Raw genomic sequence first — 15,771 nt, 5'->3', positions numbered from 1 at the left:
TCATATATGGCTTCTGAATTATTTTTGTTGGAAATGTAATAGCAAAGTAAATCACAGTACAGTATATGTTGTCACTTAAAGTTAGATTTATCTAATTTAAGAAATGGTGAGGATTGTTAGATAGGTTATGATATATATAAACTATGAATTTAAACACAGTTCTCTTACATTTTTACATAAGACGTCTAAATTATTTTTGTTGGAAAAATAATAAAGTAAATTCTACTATGTATTGTCACTTGGAGTTACATTTATCTAATTGTAGGAATGGTGAGGATTGTTAAATGGATCAGGATATAAATAAGCTTTGTATCTAAATATAGTGCTCTTATTTTTTCATATACTCTACTTAAGATGTTATGATTAATGAAGAATGTGATGCTTTTGCATTGTATGTATTTGATTAAACATTCTTTTCATTACTATTAAGTTCATCAGTTTTAACTTTTTAGTCTCCTACAGACTATTAACTACCTTTGACCAAATGACTATTATCAGATTCAATACAGCACATTTCAGCAGAACGGAGATGTCAGCTCATTTTGTGCATGAAATCATTTTCATACATCTAACACACACACTTGGGCAACTTGTTTGTATGACATTTTTTCCATGTGAAGAACTGTGGGATCATAGGAGTTTATTGGTCTTTAGGACTTGCATCAGTCAGAGGTCTATGTTATTCTATTTTTATTTTTCAATAGGCCACTGGGATATGCTGTAAAATGTAAGTTTCTAATTTTATGGGTGTTTACCAATTTTTGTTTGCAGACTGAAAATTTAGGCATTCTGCGGAGTGCTCTCATCCATGTAATAATGCAAGCAATCCTATATAAAATGCATTTGCTGTTGAAGCATTATAAACTATGCTCTGAATAAGTGCATTAAACAGAAGGACTATTGCATAATCCTCATTTTTTCTAAACGTATCATTACAGAAAACAATGTATAACAAAATACTGTTTAAATAAAAAAATATAAAAGACAGAGAAAATGCTGAGTAAATAACCTGCAGTTTAGCATTTTGTGTTTGTAGTGTTGTGTTATGTTCTTGCAAGGAGGCAGTCTGTCTCTGAAGAGCCAGGATTTGAGCTTGCAGATTGTCATTCTGTGTCTCCAGCTGCTTAAGTTGTGTCTTGAGAGCCTGCTTTTCTGCCTGAAGTGTTGCATTCTGTTAAACAAAAAAGGTCATAAAAATACATAAACTGTGTAAAGAAATACAAGATATAAAATACAGTATAAATTATTGTAACACTTTTTTTAACATAGCTAAAATACAGTACATGCTGCAAATTTCATTTGCATTCTTCTTTTGCGGGTGTGTAAATTGAACCTCAACTCATTTTCTGCGATTATTAAATCTGCACTTCTTTAATTTTATATCCCACTTTTCCAGTTTAGAGCAGCAGGATGCCACTTCTTATCCCAATAATACTGGGTTCAAGGCAGAAACCAACATTATACAGGGTGTCAATCCATTGCAGAGCAAAATCATGCACAAACCTACTCACAATCACAAAAGGCCATTTTGGAATCTCCATACAATCTAAAATACAGGTCACTGGAGATATGGGAAGTACACAGAGACACGGGGGCACATGCAAACTCCACACCAGTAGAGCCTGGGTTAGGTTTATAAGGCAGCATTGTAACTACTGCACCACCATATAGCCCACTATAAACAAGGCTACCTCCAAATGTGAATAAAAGTTTTAAGAGTCCACTTGGAAAGGTAATAATATATCCAAATGTTTGTAATTGAAATCATTATACAGGATGGCACAGTGAAACTGGAAATTTTGGAACTAGGTGTTGGCGACCATGGGGCGTCCGCAGTTATTTGGGACCAATGTGACCTCATTTAGAACCCCTTTGCCATTAGTTATAATGCAGCAGTGGAGTGGTGTGCAACGAGCATTTGCTGTGAAAGCCTTTTATAAGAATGGTGATAGTGTGACTGCTGTACAAAGGGAATTTCTGAGTCATTACCAGTTAGGATGTCATGATTGTGTCCCGTTTGCTGATGCGACTACAACATGGGTGCATAATTTCAAAGAAACGGGTTCAGCCTTAGAAAAAAAGTCCCCAGTTGGAGCCACTTTGCATACTGCCCGGCAATCAATGACCGTGATGCAATAATTGTTTGGAAGGCGCATTTATTTCACGCAACGGTGACATTCCATGACCTCAGAGATCCCCTGATCTCACTGTTTGTGATTTTCTTCTGTGGAGACATCTTAAAAGCCAAATGTACCGCACACATCGTGCAACCACTGCTGAACTAAAAAGGAAGATTGAAGAAGAAGTTGCTGGCATTCCTCTTGACATGTTATGTCAAGCAACGCAGAATTTCCACAACAGGCTGTCAGAATGTACAGTGGTGTGAAAAACTATTTGCCCCCTTCCTGATTTCTTATTCTTTTGCATGTTTGTCACACAAAATGTTTCTGATCATCAAACACATTTAACCATTAGTCAAATATAACACAAGTAAACACAAAATGCAGTTTGTAAATGGTGGTTTTTATTATTTAGGGAGAAAAAAAAATCCAAATCTACATGGCCCTGTGTGAAAAAGTAACTGCCCCCTGAAGCTAATAACTGGTTGGGCCACCCTTAGCAGCAATAACTGCAATCAAGCGTTTGCGATAACTTGCAATGAGTCTTTTACAGCGCTCTGGAGGAATTTTGGCCCACTCATCTTTGCAAAATTGTTGTAATTCAGCTTTATTTGAGGGTTTTCTAGCATGAACCGCCTTTTTAAGGTCATGCCATAGCATCTCAATTGGATTCAGGTCAGGACTTTGACTAGGCCACTCCAAAGTCTTCATTTTGTTTTTCTTCAGCCATTCAGAGGTGGATTTGCTGGTGTGTTTTGGGTCATTGTCCTGTTGCAGCACCCAAGATCGCTTCAGCTTGAGTTGACGAACAGATGGCCAGACATTCTCCTTCAGGATTTTTTGGTAGACAGTAGAATTCATGGTTCCATCTATCACAGCAAGCCTTCCAGGTCCTGAAGCAGCAAAACAACCCCAGACCATCACACTACCACCACCATATTTTACTGTTGGTATGATGTTCTTTTTCTGAAATGCTGTGTTCCTTTTACGCCAGATGTAACGGGACATTTGCCTTCCAAAAAGTTCAACTTTTGTCTCATCAGTCCACAAGGTATTTTCCCAAAAGTCTTGGCAATCATTGAGATGTTTCTTAGCAAAATTGAGACGAGCCCTAATGTTCTTTTTGCTTAACAGTGGTTTGCGTCTTGGAAATCTGCCATGCAGGCCGTTTTTGCCCAGTCTCTTTCTTATGGTGGAGTCGTGAACACTGACCTTAATTGAGGCAAGTGAGGCCTGCAGTTCTTTAGACATTGTCCTGGGGTCTTTTGTGACCTCTCGGATGAGTCGTCTCTGCGCTCTTGGAGTAATTTTGGTCGGCCGGCCACTCCTGGGAAGGTTCACCACTGTTCCATGTTTTTGCCATTTGTAGATAATGGCTCTCACTGTGGTTCGCTGGAGTCCCAAAGCTTTAGAAATGGCTTTATAACCTTTACCAGACTGATAGATCTCAATTACTTCTGTTCTCATTTGTTCCTGAATTTCTTTGGATCTTGGCATGATGTCTAGCTTTTGAGGTGCTTTTGGTCTACTTCTCTGTGTCAGGCAGCTCCTATTTAAGTGATTTCTTGATTGAAACAGGTGTGGCAGTAATCAGGCCTGGGGGTGGCTACGGAAATTGAACTCAGGTGTGATACACCACAGTTAGGTTATTTTTTAACAAGGGGGCAATTACTTTTTCACACAGGGCCATGTAGGTTTGGATTTTTTTTCTCCCTAAATAATAAAAACCATCATTTAAAAACTGCATTTTGTGTTTACTTGTGTTATATTTGACTAATGGTTAAATGTGTTTGATGATCAGAAACATTTTGTGTGACAAACATGCAAAAGAATAAGAAATCAGGAAGGGGGCAAATAGTTTTTCACACCACTGTATACAGAGAAATGGACAACACTTTTATTCAAAACATAAAATAAATATTGAATGAGTGCATCATTGGCAGCTCTCTACCCAGTCTGCAGGAGATCTACACCTCACGCTGCCTTCATAAAGCCTCTAGCATCATGGCTGACCCCCACCACCCCTCCCACCAACTGTTTACTCCTCTTCCATCTGGAAGACGACTCTGCAGCATCAGGAGCAGGTCTGCGAGATTGTGCAATAGTTTCTTTCCCCAAGCAGTCCGGCTCCTGAACACCATGCTGCCCTCCTCCACACTGGACTCTTTACTCCACACACTCTCTGGAATAAATAATACTACGTAATACTGTATATGTTTTTTAGTTATATTATATATATATATCTTGTGTACTGCACCTTTTGACTCTGAAGGACGATATTTCGTCCCACTGTGTACTGAAAAGTATATTGTTAGGATGACAATAAAGCTCCACTACTACTACTGATTACCATCATTAACTGTAAAATACATTTCATACATTAATGTATTTTGTAATGTGTTTATTCATTCATTGAACAAAAATTGAAAATTTCCCATTTCCCTGCACCACCTTGTATAGCAGAATACAAAAAATAAAATTTTTGAAATGCCTGCTTTCATTGTATATTTTGTCTAGTAAAACTCTAATATAATAAAATACATGCAACTTACATTTCTTTCCACCTCTATTAGTCTATCTTTAACTTTCAGAAGCTCTCTGGTTGCTTCATGGCTTTCCTTTTCCCATTTACTGATTGTGCGAGTGTCTTCATGTCCCTTGGGAGGAGTGTTGTGCATCAATCTCTCCTCCTCCTCCCTCTGCTTAAGTGCTTCATAATTCTTCTTCACCTTTGCCCCAAAACAAGACCACATCATTAAAATAATATCATCATTAAATATTTAAAACACGTTTAGGTTATCCCATAGCAATAAAGAACGTCTTGAGCACATTGCCAGTAAAAGCATGCCTGACCAAAGAAAATATTTAGCATTTTAAACAATAAATAAAAATATCATTTTAATTATATAGTGCCTTTCCCATGCTAAATGGCAATTTAAATCCAATATAAAAAACAAATCTCAAAAAAATACTCAAAGTAATAAAAATCTAAATGTAAATGCATCCATCTGGTTTACAGAAAACATGATTTAAAATAGAGATGTAATGGCTAAATATTCCATTAAACACTTTACACTAAAGCAAAAACAAACAGTAAATAAACAAACAAACTAACAAACAAATAAACAAATCAAAGCAGCTGCTCTTAAGTCAGGCGCCAGCAATGGAATGATTTAACACATTGTACTCTGTTGCTTCACTGAGCATGGTCATGTGCACAGAAAGTAAACATTTTATTAGCTAGACTGGCTATAACATTACAATGTAACAGACTTGAGTTACTCAAGTTCAGTTCTACAATGAAGAACATTGCTTTATGCTGTCAAAATAAGATCCAGCTTCTTATAACCTTGTCCTGTAATGAGCAAGATCAGAAAATAAAATGTATGTTTTCTTATTAACTCTTTGAGGGCTGAATATTTTTTCCCAAGCAACTCAGCACAGCAAACAATGGTTTCACATATAAATCCACATCAAACCATCTGTTGCTTTGTTCTGTGCAGACTGGCTGCCTGGCTGTATTCACATGGAGGTGACAGCCACAGTGCGACGCAATCTTGGTTTGTCCTTCTTGTCATCATTAGTGGCAGTCCTCCCAGGCGCATCAGCTACGCGAGCACGTTCAGCAACACAATCAGCTGGGGACAGATCAGCTGATGCCGGTACCTCACTTTCATTTCTGATCTCCAGATCACTTGCACCAAAATCGTAGTCCGGCAAGTCAGATTCTGATTCAATGACAAAATATGCAAAATGTCGTCCACAGAGTATATTGCTTTGTGCGTTCGCGTTGATCTCTCGCCAGATGTCGATGCCATTTTAGAGGTTGTTTGCTCTTCACTTCTCATGTGTGTGCCGGTAACCGAGGTCAAATCACTCAAACCACCTTTCCTTCTAGCAAAGAGAGTCAAACTAAAACATAACAGCGAGTTTTTCCTCTACCCCTGAATTTTTCAACAAAAGTCGACATCCACCCTCAAGGAGTTAAAAAAAAATAAATGTGCAAAAATATTTCTTCATCCTCTTTCTTGTGGTGTTCCTTATAACTTCATATATTCCTTAAGTTTGTGTATCTAATAAATTATTTTGCCTCTGGATCATTTTCATATTTCTGGCATTCACATCCAAAGCTGTGAAATTACTCTCTGGAGTAACTGTCTACAGTTGCTGACACCAGCAATGAAGCCCACCTTTAGTACTATTTATCCGTGCAACTGCCGCACCAGCCTTTTTACCATTCCAAAATTGAACAGATCTGTGTTTGGGAAATGGCCAACACTTGTCCATCTTTGTATCTAGGCACAGAGCGCCTTTGGAACCAAAACTTAGATCCAGTCTAAAGACCCACCTCCTCTTATTTGAAATCTGGAGCAACCATTTTTGTATTCAGTCTGTGGATAAGACACTGACTATGATTTCAGTCTTGGCAGTTTGGGTAATGTTCAAATTGCTATCTAAATTTGTTATTACACATGGCAGCTTTAATGCATTTGACATAGCTAATAGTGTGGTTGTTTGTTTTCTAAAGCTCTAAGCAAAGGCTGTACACAAAATAATGACTCTGTGATTAAGAATAACATTACATTTGCATATTTTCATTAATGTGTAAAGATCTATAAAGTGAGTTTTGTAATCAGAGTACAAAGGCAATGCAAGTTTGACACTGTGGTGAAGTTGTTAAATTTTCATCGTCTCATCTACTAGTCACTTACTGCAGCTGCTAATGCAAATATAAGAAACAAAAAATACATTCATGCTGAATCAAACAAGCTAATTAAATAACATGTTGATTTCCGTTAAACGATGTTCAGTCGTCGGCGTCTTTGATGGCACAAATGAATGGGACACTGATTTCATCTGGCAATGACACCTGGCTTAAGAAGCCACAGGAAATTCAGATTTTGTAAGTGGGCACTAAATACACAGTGATTCAAGCTGGCATTTTGCTGTAGCAAAGAGACCATGTTCTCTTTTTTAAGAGCAAATTGACAACATAAACTTCATCAACATTATTAATTTTGCAAACAGAAATTAACTATGGTTTATAAGGTTTATTTAGAAAGATTTGCTCGAGACGGTAAGTACAATGATGATATAAAGTAGTCATTAACTTCTTAGTAAATTAAATGCCTACAATGCAGTGGAAATGTATAAATGTGCTTAATGTGTTTGTAAGAGCCATTTTCCTTGTTGTATAAGATTCATGAATATTTCTTAGATGACAATGCATAAATAATGGTAGGTTCCTATAACCCCCGTAAATAGAATCGTATTGGTATATTCTTACCATTTCTAACAGCTTGGAGTAAACATTATTCATCAGTTAGTTAGTGACAGCCTTGCCTTGTATAAGGTGTAGAGCCATACGGTTTTTAACCGTGATCGCACGTCACCGTGCCTGGGCACTTGCCTATGTGCCAACCGGCTTACGAGCCTTTTGAGTGTGTGAAGTAAATATGCACTTAACAGCACTTAATTTATGTGTTGTGCCGTACGTAAAGCATACAGAAGAAGAAGCTAAGAACCTTTAAGTAGAGAAAAAGAAGTTAAAAACTTTTAAGTAGAGAAGAAGAAACGTGACCGCACGTAACAGTGCTTGATGGCCTACGGGCCCGTTGAATGTGAGAAATAACAAGTAAAGAAAACTTGTTTACTTAAGTACTACACCGTACGCTAAGGCGTAGAGAAAAAGAACTTAAGTACTACACCGTACGCTAAGGCGTAGAGAAAAAGAAATTAAGAACCTTTAAGTAAAGAAATAACTAAAGTCTTTCAAGAAAAGCTAAGTTTAAAGAAGATACATTTTTTCCCTTTTTTTTTTGCCTTTTATTCTACGTGTGTAACTATTTTTTCTTTTATTCTTGTGTAGATTATTTGCTTTTACCTTTCACTAAATACCTTTAAAATGAACTCTTGGACATGATTCAGCAGCTACAGTGTTTAACCTCTGCAGACCTAAAAATATGACAAAAATACTGTGCCTTTTCTTTAATAAATAAAAAATGTATTTCAATGGCGGCACGGTGGCGCAGTGGGTAGCGCTGCTGCCTCGCAGTTGGGAGACCTGGGGACCTGGGTTCGCTTCCTGGGTCCTCCCTGCGTGGAGTTTGCATGTTCTCCCCGTGTCTGTGTGGGTTTCCTCCGGGCGCTCCGGTTTCCTCCCACAGTCCAAAGACATGCAGGTTAGGTGGATTGGCGATTCTAAATTGGCCCTAGTGTGTGCTTGGTGTGTGGGTGTGTTTGTGTGTGTCCTGCGGTGGGTTGGCACCCTGCCCAGGATTGTTTCCTGCCTTGTGCCCTGTGTTGGCTGGGATTGGCTCCAGCAGACCCCCGTGACCCTGTGTTCGGATTCAGCGGGTTGGAAAATGGATGGATGGATGTATTTCAATGTAAAATCTGCTTGTAAATCAGTTACACACAATTATATTCATATATTATTAATATAATATTCATGCTAAAATGATATCAAAGTAAAAACCTTCTTTTGAAAGCCATAAATTACAAAAACTGGCAAACACGGTCTTGCAATTTTTGGCTACTTAATGTATCTTGATTAAGATTTAAAAATAATCTACTCATCCAGCCCTGATCTCGATAAACATGGTCTGCCTGTCTGCTATAACTAATTATAAATAATGCAAGTCTTATTGGGCAGCACGGTGGAGCAGTGGTAGCGCTGCTGCCTCGCAGTAAGAAGACCTGGGTTCACTTCCCAGGTCTTCCCTGTGTGGAGTTTGCATGTTCTCCCCTTGTCTGTGTGAGTTTCCTCTGGGTGCTCCGGTTTCCTCCCACAGTCCAAAGACATGCAGGTTAGGTGCATTGGCGATCCTAAATTGTCCCTAGTGTGTGCTTGGTGTGTGTGTGTGTACCCTGCAGTGGGCTGGCACCCTGCCCGGGGTTTGTTCCTGCCTTGTGCTAGCTGGGATTGGCTCCAGCAGACCCCCGTGACCCTGTGTTAGGATATAACGGGTTGTAAAATGACTGACTGACAAGTCTCATTTCACATGAAGTCAGTATGAATTGTTGATGATTTAAGGCAAGAGGAAGGGATCTTTGGAATTCTGACAAATGCAAATCAAATAAACTATCACATTTGACACAACTGCTTTGAGAGCTATGACTGTACATTTTACATTTTTAGATTGCCAAGATTAGCTACGTCTATCTTCAATGCTTAAATGAGGATCATAGGATCCCAAGTGTTATTTTATGCACATAATCACCATAAAGGTTTCATGTACTTTCCACTGTTGCCACCCATCTATCTGAATGTGCTTGAATATTCAAAATTATACAGAAAGCTTCAAACCTCCCCACTTGGCCACTCATTACTGCCACTGTGTAGAGTTTTGTTTTTTTTTTTCAGTTTGCCACCTAACTATCTGCATATCTTTTCCATACACTGCCTACTGCTATTTTGTCTGGATGGTTTCTTTTGTTTCTGTCCAATTACAAAGACCAGCTCTTTCCTTTTGAAGTGTGCAGCTCTTTTGAAACTTGGGATCACTCACCCTGCTAGCTGCAGGTGCTGGCTGGCATTGTGAAGGTTGTGGCTTTTACTTCACATGCAAACAAACACTGGCTAGTCTGGGAAATACTAAATTCCGTGTTCACAAGCAAGTAGTGTTCATAGTGTGAGTGCTATCATTTGGACAACACAAAGAAGACACTGGAGTGCAGTGAAAATATAACACATTCAACACCAGAATTTCATTACACTACAATTTAGCAGTGCTCCATTTGTTAAAAATGCAAATACACACTGCACCAGTTTATAGAAGAGAGGTTGGTAGTAACATCCCAAAAAGTTTGGGAATTTAAACTTCTAGGCAGCACTGGCTACAAAGCAGGAACCAACCCTGGAGAGCAGGTCACTTTGTGATAAAGCACATACACATTCATAAAGACAATTTAGAATCACCATTCAACATAATCAACATGTCTTTCGGGCATGGGAGGAATATCGGAATATCAACAGAAAATCCTACACAAACAGTGACCAGGCAAGAATTTAATTCCAATCTGCTGAAGGTGTACAGCACACCGCTAACTACTGCACTCTTACCCAAACACAACCATGAGCCAAGTTTTAAAGTCTAATATTGAACCTCCCGTCATTATATGCACAATGCAAAATCATCGTCACGATTCTCATAAACAGGCAATGGGTAAAACCACGGCACTTGCAACATGTACCTTATACATGTAGCATTAAAGTGTGTGTGTGACTTCATGTTGAGTATAATACAGGCATCACTTGTGAGCTTCACTCGTACTCTTCAGCATGCACATTTGTCACAGTAAGGGACAGTGAGTGACTTTTCAGCTCAAATCACAAATGTTTTCCTTGAACTTATAGAAATATGGGAGACTCAGTTCTAAGGGAATTCTGCTCCTGTTCTGGGCCTCTCCATACCTCTTGCCATCATTCTTAAGAACCTGTACATTTTTAACTACAAAATATGAAAAAGGAAGTGAGGTTCTTATAGCTATTGTTTCATTGAAACAAAACAGGAAACCGACTCTGCTCAAAGCAAATTGAAATAGTACTGCATTAGGCAATAAATATATACTTATGATGATTTAAAATAAGTTTAAAGTAAGTATCCAAAACATACAGTCTTAAGTTCTTGTCGAAGCTGCTGGTTCAAGTTTGAAGATTCCTGGAGGCGTGCTTCAAGGGCTGCAATCTTCTCTTCTTTTATTTCAAGGGATTTCTTTAAAGTTGATTCAAGTTTTGATTCTAAAAGCTTGAACCTACTGTTAGAAATATCAACAGAGGAAATCAGTGCCGTCATTCAGATATATTAATAAAAAATATGCATACATAACACTACAAAGCCTGTTCTTGTAGTATGGTATAAAAGAATAAGAACTAGCACTACACAGGTCGTCCACACTTGAAATTGCCAATTAACACAATATTAATTAAGTTCATTCAGTTTGTTGGTGTGATTATAAATAAATTGTATTCAAAAACTAAAAATTAAAACTTTTTATTCATCCACTTAGCGAACGCATGATTTCCATTACAGGATTGTTGGCAGCCTCTTTGAACAGCTTATGGTCATGCACACTTCTATATTCACTCATTTAGGGTCACTTAGGAAAGAGCTATTAAAAGAATATACAAACATTTGAAGAGAACGTGCCAACGTCACCCAAATTTCGACTGGGCTGGCTGCTATGAAGTGAACCAGTTTGCCAATTTTTTTTGGTTGCAAATAATTTTTTTTCATTTGCGCTGTTTTGGGTTTTTGAAGTCTCAAAACTTCAAAGAATCATTAGTATTTTAGGAGTCTTGCTTTAATATTTAACTGCAAAAAACTGAATTGTATTCTTGTTATTTTTTGAATTTGTAATTTATAATGTTTAACTTGTAATAGTCCTGTTGTCAAGAAGTGCAGCACAATATGCCACATCACTGATACTTCGCCACATTCAGCATAGTGTCTGAAATGAAGGATTCTTTACAGCAACAATCTAAAACTCTTAGCCAGTAGCATCTTTTGATCATGTAGTACTAGGGTGTTGTACCGTGTTAGCCATTATGAATTTAGTGAGAAGTCAAGCACAATGACACCTTTCATTGGCTAACTAAAAAGATTACAACATGCAGGCTTTCGAGGCAACTCCGGCCCCTTCTAATTACATCTCGCCTGAAGAAGGGGCCTGAGTTGCTTCGAAAGCCTGCATATTGTAATCTTTTTAGTTAGCCAATAAAAGGGTTCATTTTGCTTGACTTCTCACTACATCTTTTGATCAGTAACTCTTAGCTTTTCTCCTCACGATTTGGTTTATAGTTAAGCTGTTCGGTGTAGGCAATAGTTTCTCCGATTTCTAGTATCGACCCTTACTATTGATTCTTGAGCGTATGAGCATCTCCTGGTTTAGTCAGCACCATTGGAGCGGGTGGCCATATTTGCTCTTACCAGCAGGCAATTCTAGGGAGTTTTTTGGGACTAAAAACGAATGTCTTCAATGCTCCAATCTGTTATTAACACTGGTGATCAATCCCTGGAGCTGTGACATGATGCACTAATTGCTGTACCACTGTACAATGAATTCTTTAATGAATGTTGCGAGACATTTTTATTACACTGTACAAAGTTTTGCAAGTTCCACTTTTAAGTGAAGGATCAACTAATAATAGGTAAAGGTTTACAAGTGTACCACTTTAATTGTTATAACTGTTACAGCTGACATGCTGAAACCAATTTCACCATTGTTGCCACACTTGGGTACTTTTTTTCCTGTTACTAAAGCATAACATGCTATATAAAAATATGTTCTCAAACCATTTTTACACCCATGAAACAAACATACTACCATAAAGTGTAAAATTTGACTTTAAGCAAAATAAACAAGAATCCATTAAACTTGAGGGTAATTCCTGCAATTATAAATATGTCTTTTAAAACCTTTTAAGTGTGCCCAATATCAAAAGAATCAAGCTACCTTTGCTCAAAGTACTAACTCAGATCTCATACCTGTCATCTGTAGACTGTTCATCATGCAAGAGTCTTTCCTTGTTAAGTCCAATTTTTTCAAGTTCATGTGTCAGCTTTTCAAGATCGTTGTTTATCTGCTGAGTCTTCAACTTCTCATTTACAAGTTCCTAAAATTTCAGTATGGCAGTTTCCATCAGAGATAACTGGGTAGATTATCATTCAACCTTAACATTAACAGTTGTTTTTTTTAACAAAATCATTAGTTAAAAACTAAACACACTATAACTCAGTCAGTAATGTATGCATGAAACCTAAGGAAAAGACAATGTTTCAAAAATTTTCAAACAAGCAGACCAGGAATAAAAAATGAATGTACAGCACATGCTGTCATACAAATTGGCTGATCTGAACTGACGCCTGTGTGAATGTGTGGCTAGTTTTGCACATGCTCAGTACTAGACTGACTTCCCATTACCTGATGCCTGCACGCCACCAAAAATGCTGAAGCCATATCTCCACAGGTCAGGAAAAAAGGCAGATATGATAGAACTAGAGAAGATAATTTAATGTAAATTATGTAGAACATACAGCAAAGTTGTACAGTAATCCCTCCTCCATCGCGGGGGTTGCGTTCCAGAGCCACCCGCGAAATAAGAAAATCCGCGAAGTAGAAACCATATGTTTATATGGTTATTTTTATATTGTCATGCTTGGGTCACAGATTTGCGCAGAAACACAGGAGGTTGTAGAGAGACAGGAATGTTATTCAAACACTGCAAACAAACATTTGTCTCTTTTTCAAAAGTTTAAACTGTGCTCCATGACAAGACAGAGATGACAGTTCAGTCTCACAATTAAAAGAATGCAAACCTATCTTCCTCTTCAAAGGAGCAAACAAATCAATAGGGCTGTTTGGCTTTTAAGTATGCGAAGCACCGCGGCACAAAGCTGTTGAAGGCGGCAGCTCACACCCCCTCCGTCAGGAGCAGAGAGAGACAGATAAAAAAATCAATACGTGCCCTTTGTGCTTTTAAGTATGCGAAGCACCGTGCAGCATGTCACTTCACGAAGCAGCTGCACAGAAGGTAGCCAACATGAAGATAATCTTTCAGCATTTTTAGACGAGCGTCCGTATCGTCTAGGTGTGCGAACAGCCCCCCTGCTCAATCCCCCTACGTCAGGATCAGAAAAAGTCAGCGCAAGAGAGAGAGAGAGAGAGAAAAGTAAGCTGGGTAGCTTCTCAACCATCTGCCAATAGTGTCCCTTGTATGAAATCAACTGGGCAAACCAACTGAGGAAGCATGTACCAGAAATTAAAAGACCCATTGTCCGCAGAAATCCACGAACCAGCAAAAAATCCACGATATATATTTAAATATGCTTACATATAGAATCCGCGATAGAGTGAAGCCATGAAAGGCGAAGCGCGATATAGCGAGGGATCACTGTAATTCAAAATGAACAGGTTGTCTTATTTGCTACTGAGAATCATCTTCTTCTTTTGGCTGCTCCCATTAGGGGTTGCCACAGCGGATCATCTTGTTCCATATCTTTCTGTCCTCTACATCTTGCTCTGTCACACCCATCACCTGCGTGTCTTCTCTCACCACATCCATAAACCTTCTCTTAGGCCTTCCTCTTTTTCTCTTACCTGGCAGCTGTATTCTTAGCATCCTCTTCCCAATATACCCAGCACCTCTCTGTATTTGCTACTGAGAATACTCTAAGAAAAAATGACTGGCAGCAAAACTAACAAGAAGAGCTAGGAATGTGGTACAACTCAAGGCAACTTATCCTAAAACCATGTCTTGCAGTTTTGTGACTGTGCATGTTATTCCTTCGCCAAAATATCTACTGTATGATGTGCATGCAAAGCCAGGCAAAAAAAAGAGATGATCTGTAGTTTGATTTGGGAGTGTCAAAAACTATACAAAAGTAAGAAGAGTTAATTATGTCAAAAGTTAATTATGTGTCACAATTCAGCTTAATTTTCTATGGTTATAGTATGAAAAGTGGTAAACATTTTTGTCACCAGCTATACATTGTTTACTAGAATAATCAAATCATTACCTCTCTTAGAGTGACTAAAGTCTTTTTATCGATTGTTGATTGCTTAACAAGCTCTTTATTCTCCTTTTCCAGGTCTTTTATCCTTACACAGGTCTCCTTGAACACATTCACTTCACGCATCAGGGATTTATTTTCCTTCTCCAAGTTGACAATTTTTATGTTGTTATCATCGAGAGTGGAGTCTTTGATCTCAGCCTGTTGCCGTAGCCTCTTGTTCTCTTTTTCCAGTTGTTTCTTGTCTTTTTCCAGCTGTGAAGTTTCTTGATCCAGTAACCTATTCTCTTTTTCTAACTGCTCCAAGCGCTTGCTCGATATCTTTAACTCCTCAAGGTTTTTCTGTAGGCTCTGGTTTTCAGTTTCCATATCCTGAAGTTCACTTTCAAGTTGCTGGATCTTTTTGTTGCTGTTCTCCAGTGCTTTTTGGAGCCTTTGGTTTTCGGTATCAAGCCCCTGAAAGCTGACCTCTAAGCGCTCAGTTTTTTTAGACGTTGCTTTCATTAACTCCAGGCTCTTCTTCAGCTGTTCCTTTTCGTTCTCCAACTCTTTGTTTTCAAGTTCCAGCTGTGCAACCTTGATGGACGATGATTTTAAAGACTCCACTGTTCTCCTTAGCTTAATATTTTCATCATCAAGCTGAGCATTTTCTTTTTCTAGTGTCTCTAACTGAAAGCTAAGGTTCTTTAAGCTATCAAGCTTTTTCCTTAACTTTCTGTTTTCCACATCTAAGTCAGCATTTTCCTTCTCCAGTGCTTCCACTTTTTCACAAGTGATTGTCAGAGTTGTAATCCTTTTTTGAAGCTGCTCATTTTCTCGTTCTAGACGGTGCACTTCTTTTTCTAATTCTTCTGTCTTTTCACCTTTTTCTTTATAGTGCTCAAGCTCCTTTCGGAGCTGCTTTCTTTCAAATTCCATTTTATTCAGCTTGCTGCTTGTCTCCTTAATTGACTCATGGAGGATTTTATTTTCTTTTTCAATGTCCTTTACTCTTGCTTCAGCACTTATTTGTGAACGCTGCCGTAAAGAGCATATTGTTTGATTTAAATGCTCATTTTCTTGCTCCAGTACTTTCACCTTGTAACAAATAAATACTTTTTAGTAACTGCAAAGCAGCAATATGATGAATAAGTTAT

The 15,771-nt window shown here is 38.2% G+C and overlaps 1 protein-coding gene across 10 annotated transcripts in view; it reads right to left on the bottom strand.

Moving 5' to 3' along the window:
* Positions 1-15,771, bottom strand: part of LOC114666049 (girdin-like) — a 207,154-nt gene that overhangs the window by 62,323 nt on the left and 129,060 nt on the right. For all 10 annotated transcript variants that reach the window (XM_051919663.1, XM_028820752.2, XM_028820762.2 and 7 more), the window contains exons 15-19: positions 14,642-15,712; positions 12,611-12,738; positions 10,739-10,880; positions 4,673-4,849; positions 1,010-1,171 (exon numbers count right to left, since the gene is read on the bottom strand). In XM_051919663.1, coding sequence (XP_051775623.1) covers positions 1,010-1,171; positions 4,673-4,849; positions 10,739-10,880; positions 12,611-12,738; positions 14,642-15,712 — 1,680 coding nt within the window. The remainder of the gene's footprint in view (positions 1-1,009; positions 1,172-4,672; positions 4,850-10,738; positions 10,881-12,610; positions 12,739-14,641; positions 15,713-15,771) is intronic.

The sequence above is a fragment of the Erpetoichthys calabaricus genome, chromosome 15, assembly GCF_900747795.2.
Source record: "Erpetoichthys calabaricus chromosome 15, fErpCal1.3, whole genome shotgun sequence".
Classification (NCBI taxonomy): Eukaryota; Metazoa; Chordata; class Cladistia; order Polypteriformes; family Polypteridae; genus Erpetoichthys; species Erpetoichthys calabaricus.
Note: the sequence above shows the minus strand (reverse complement) of the source record. Positions and strands in the feature narration are given on the sequence as shown.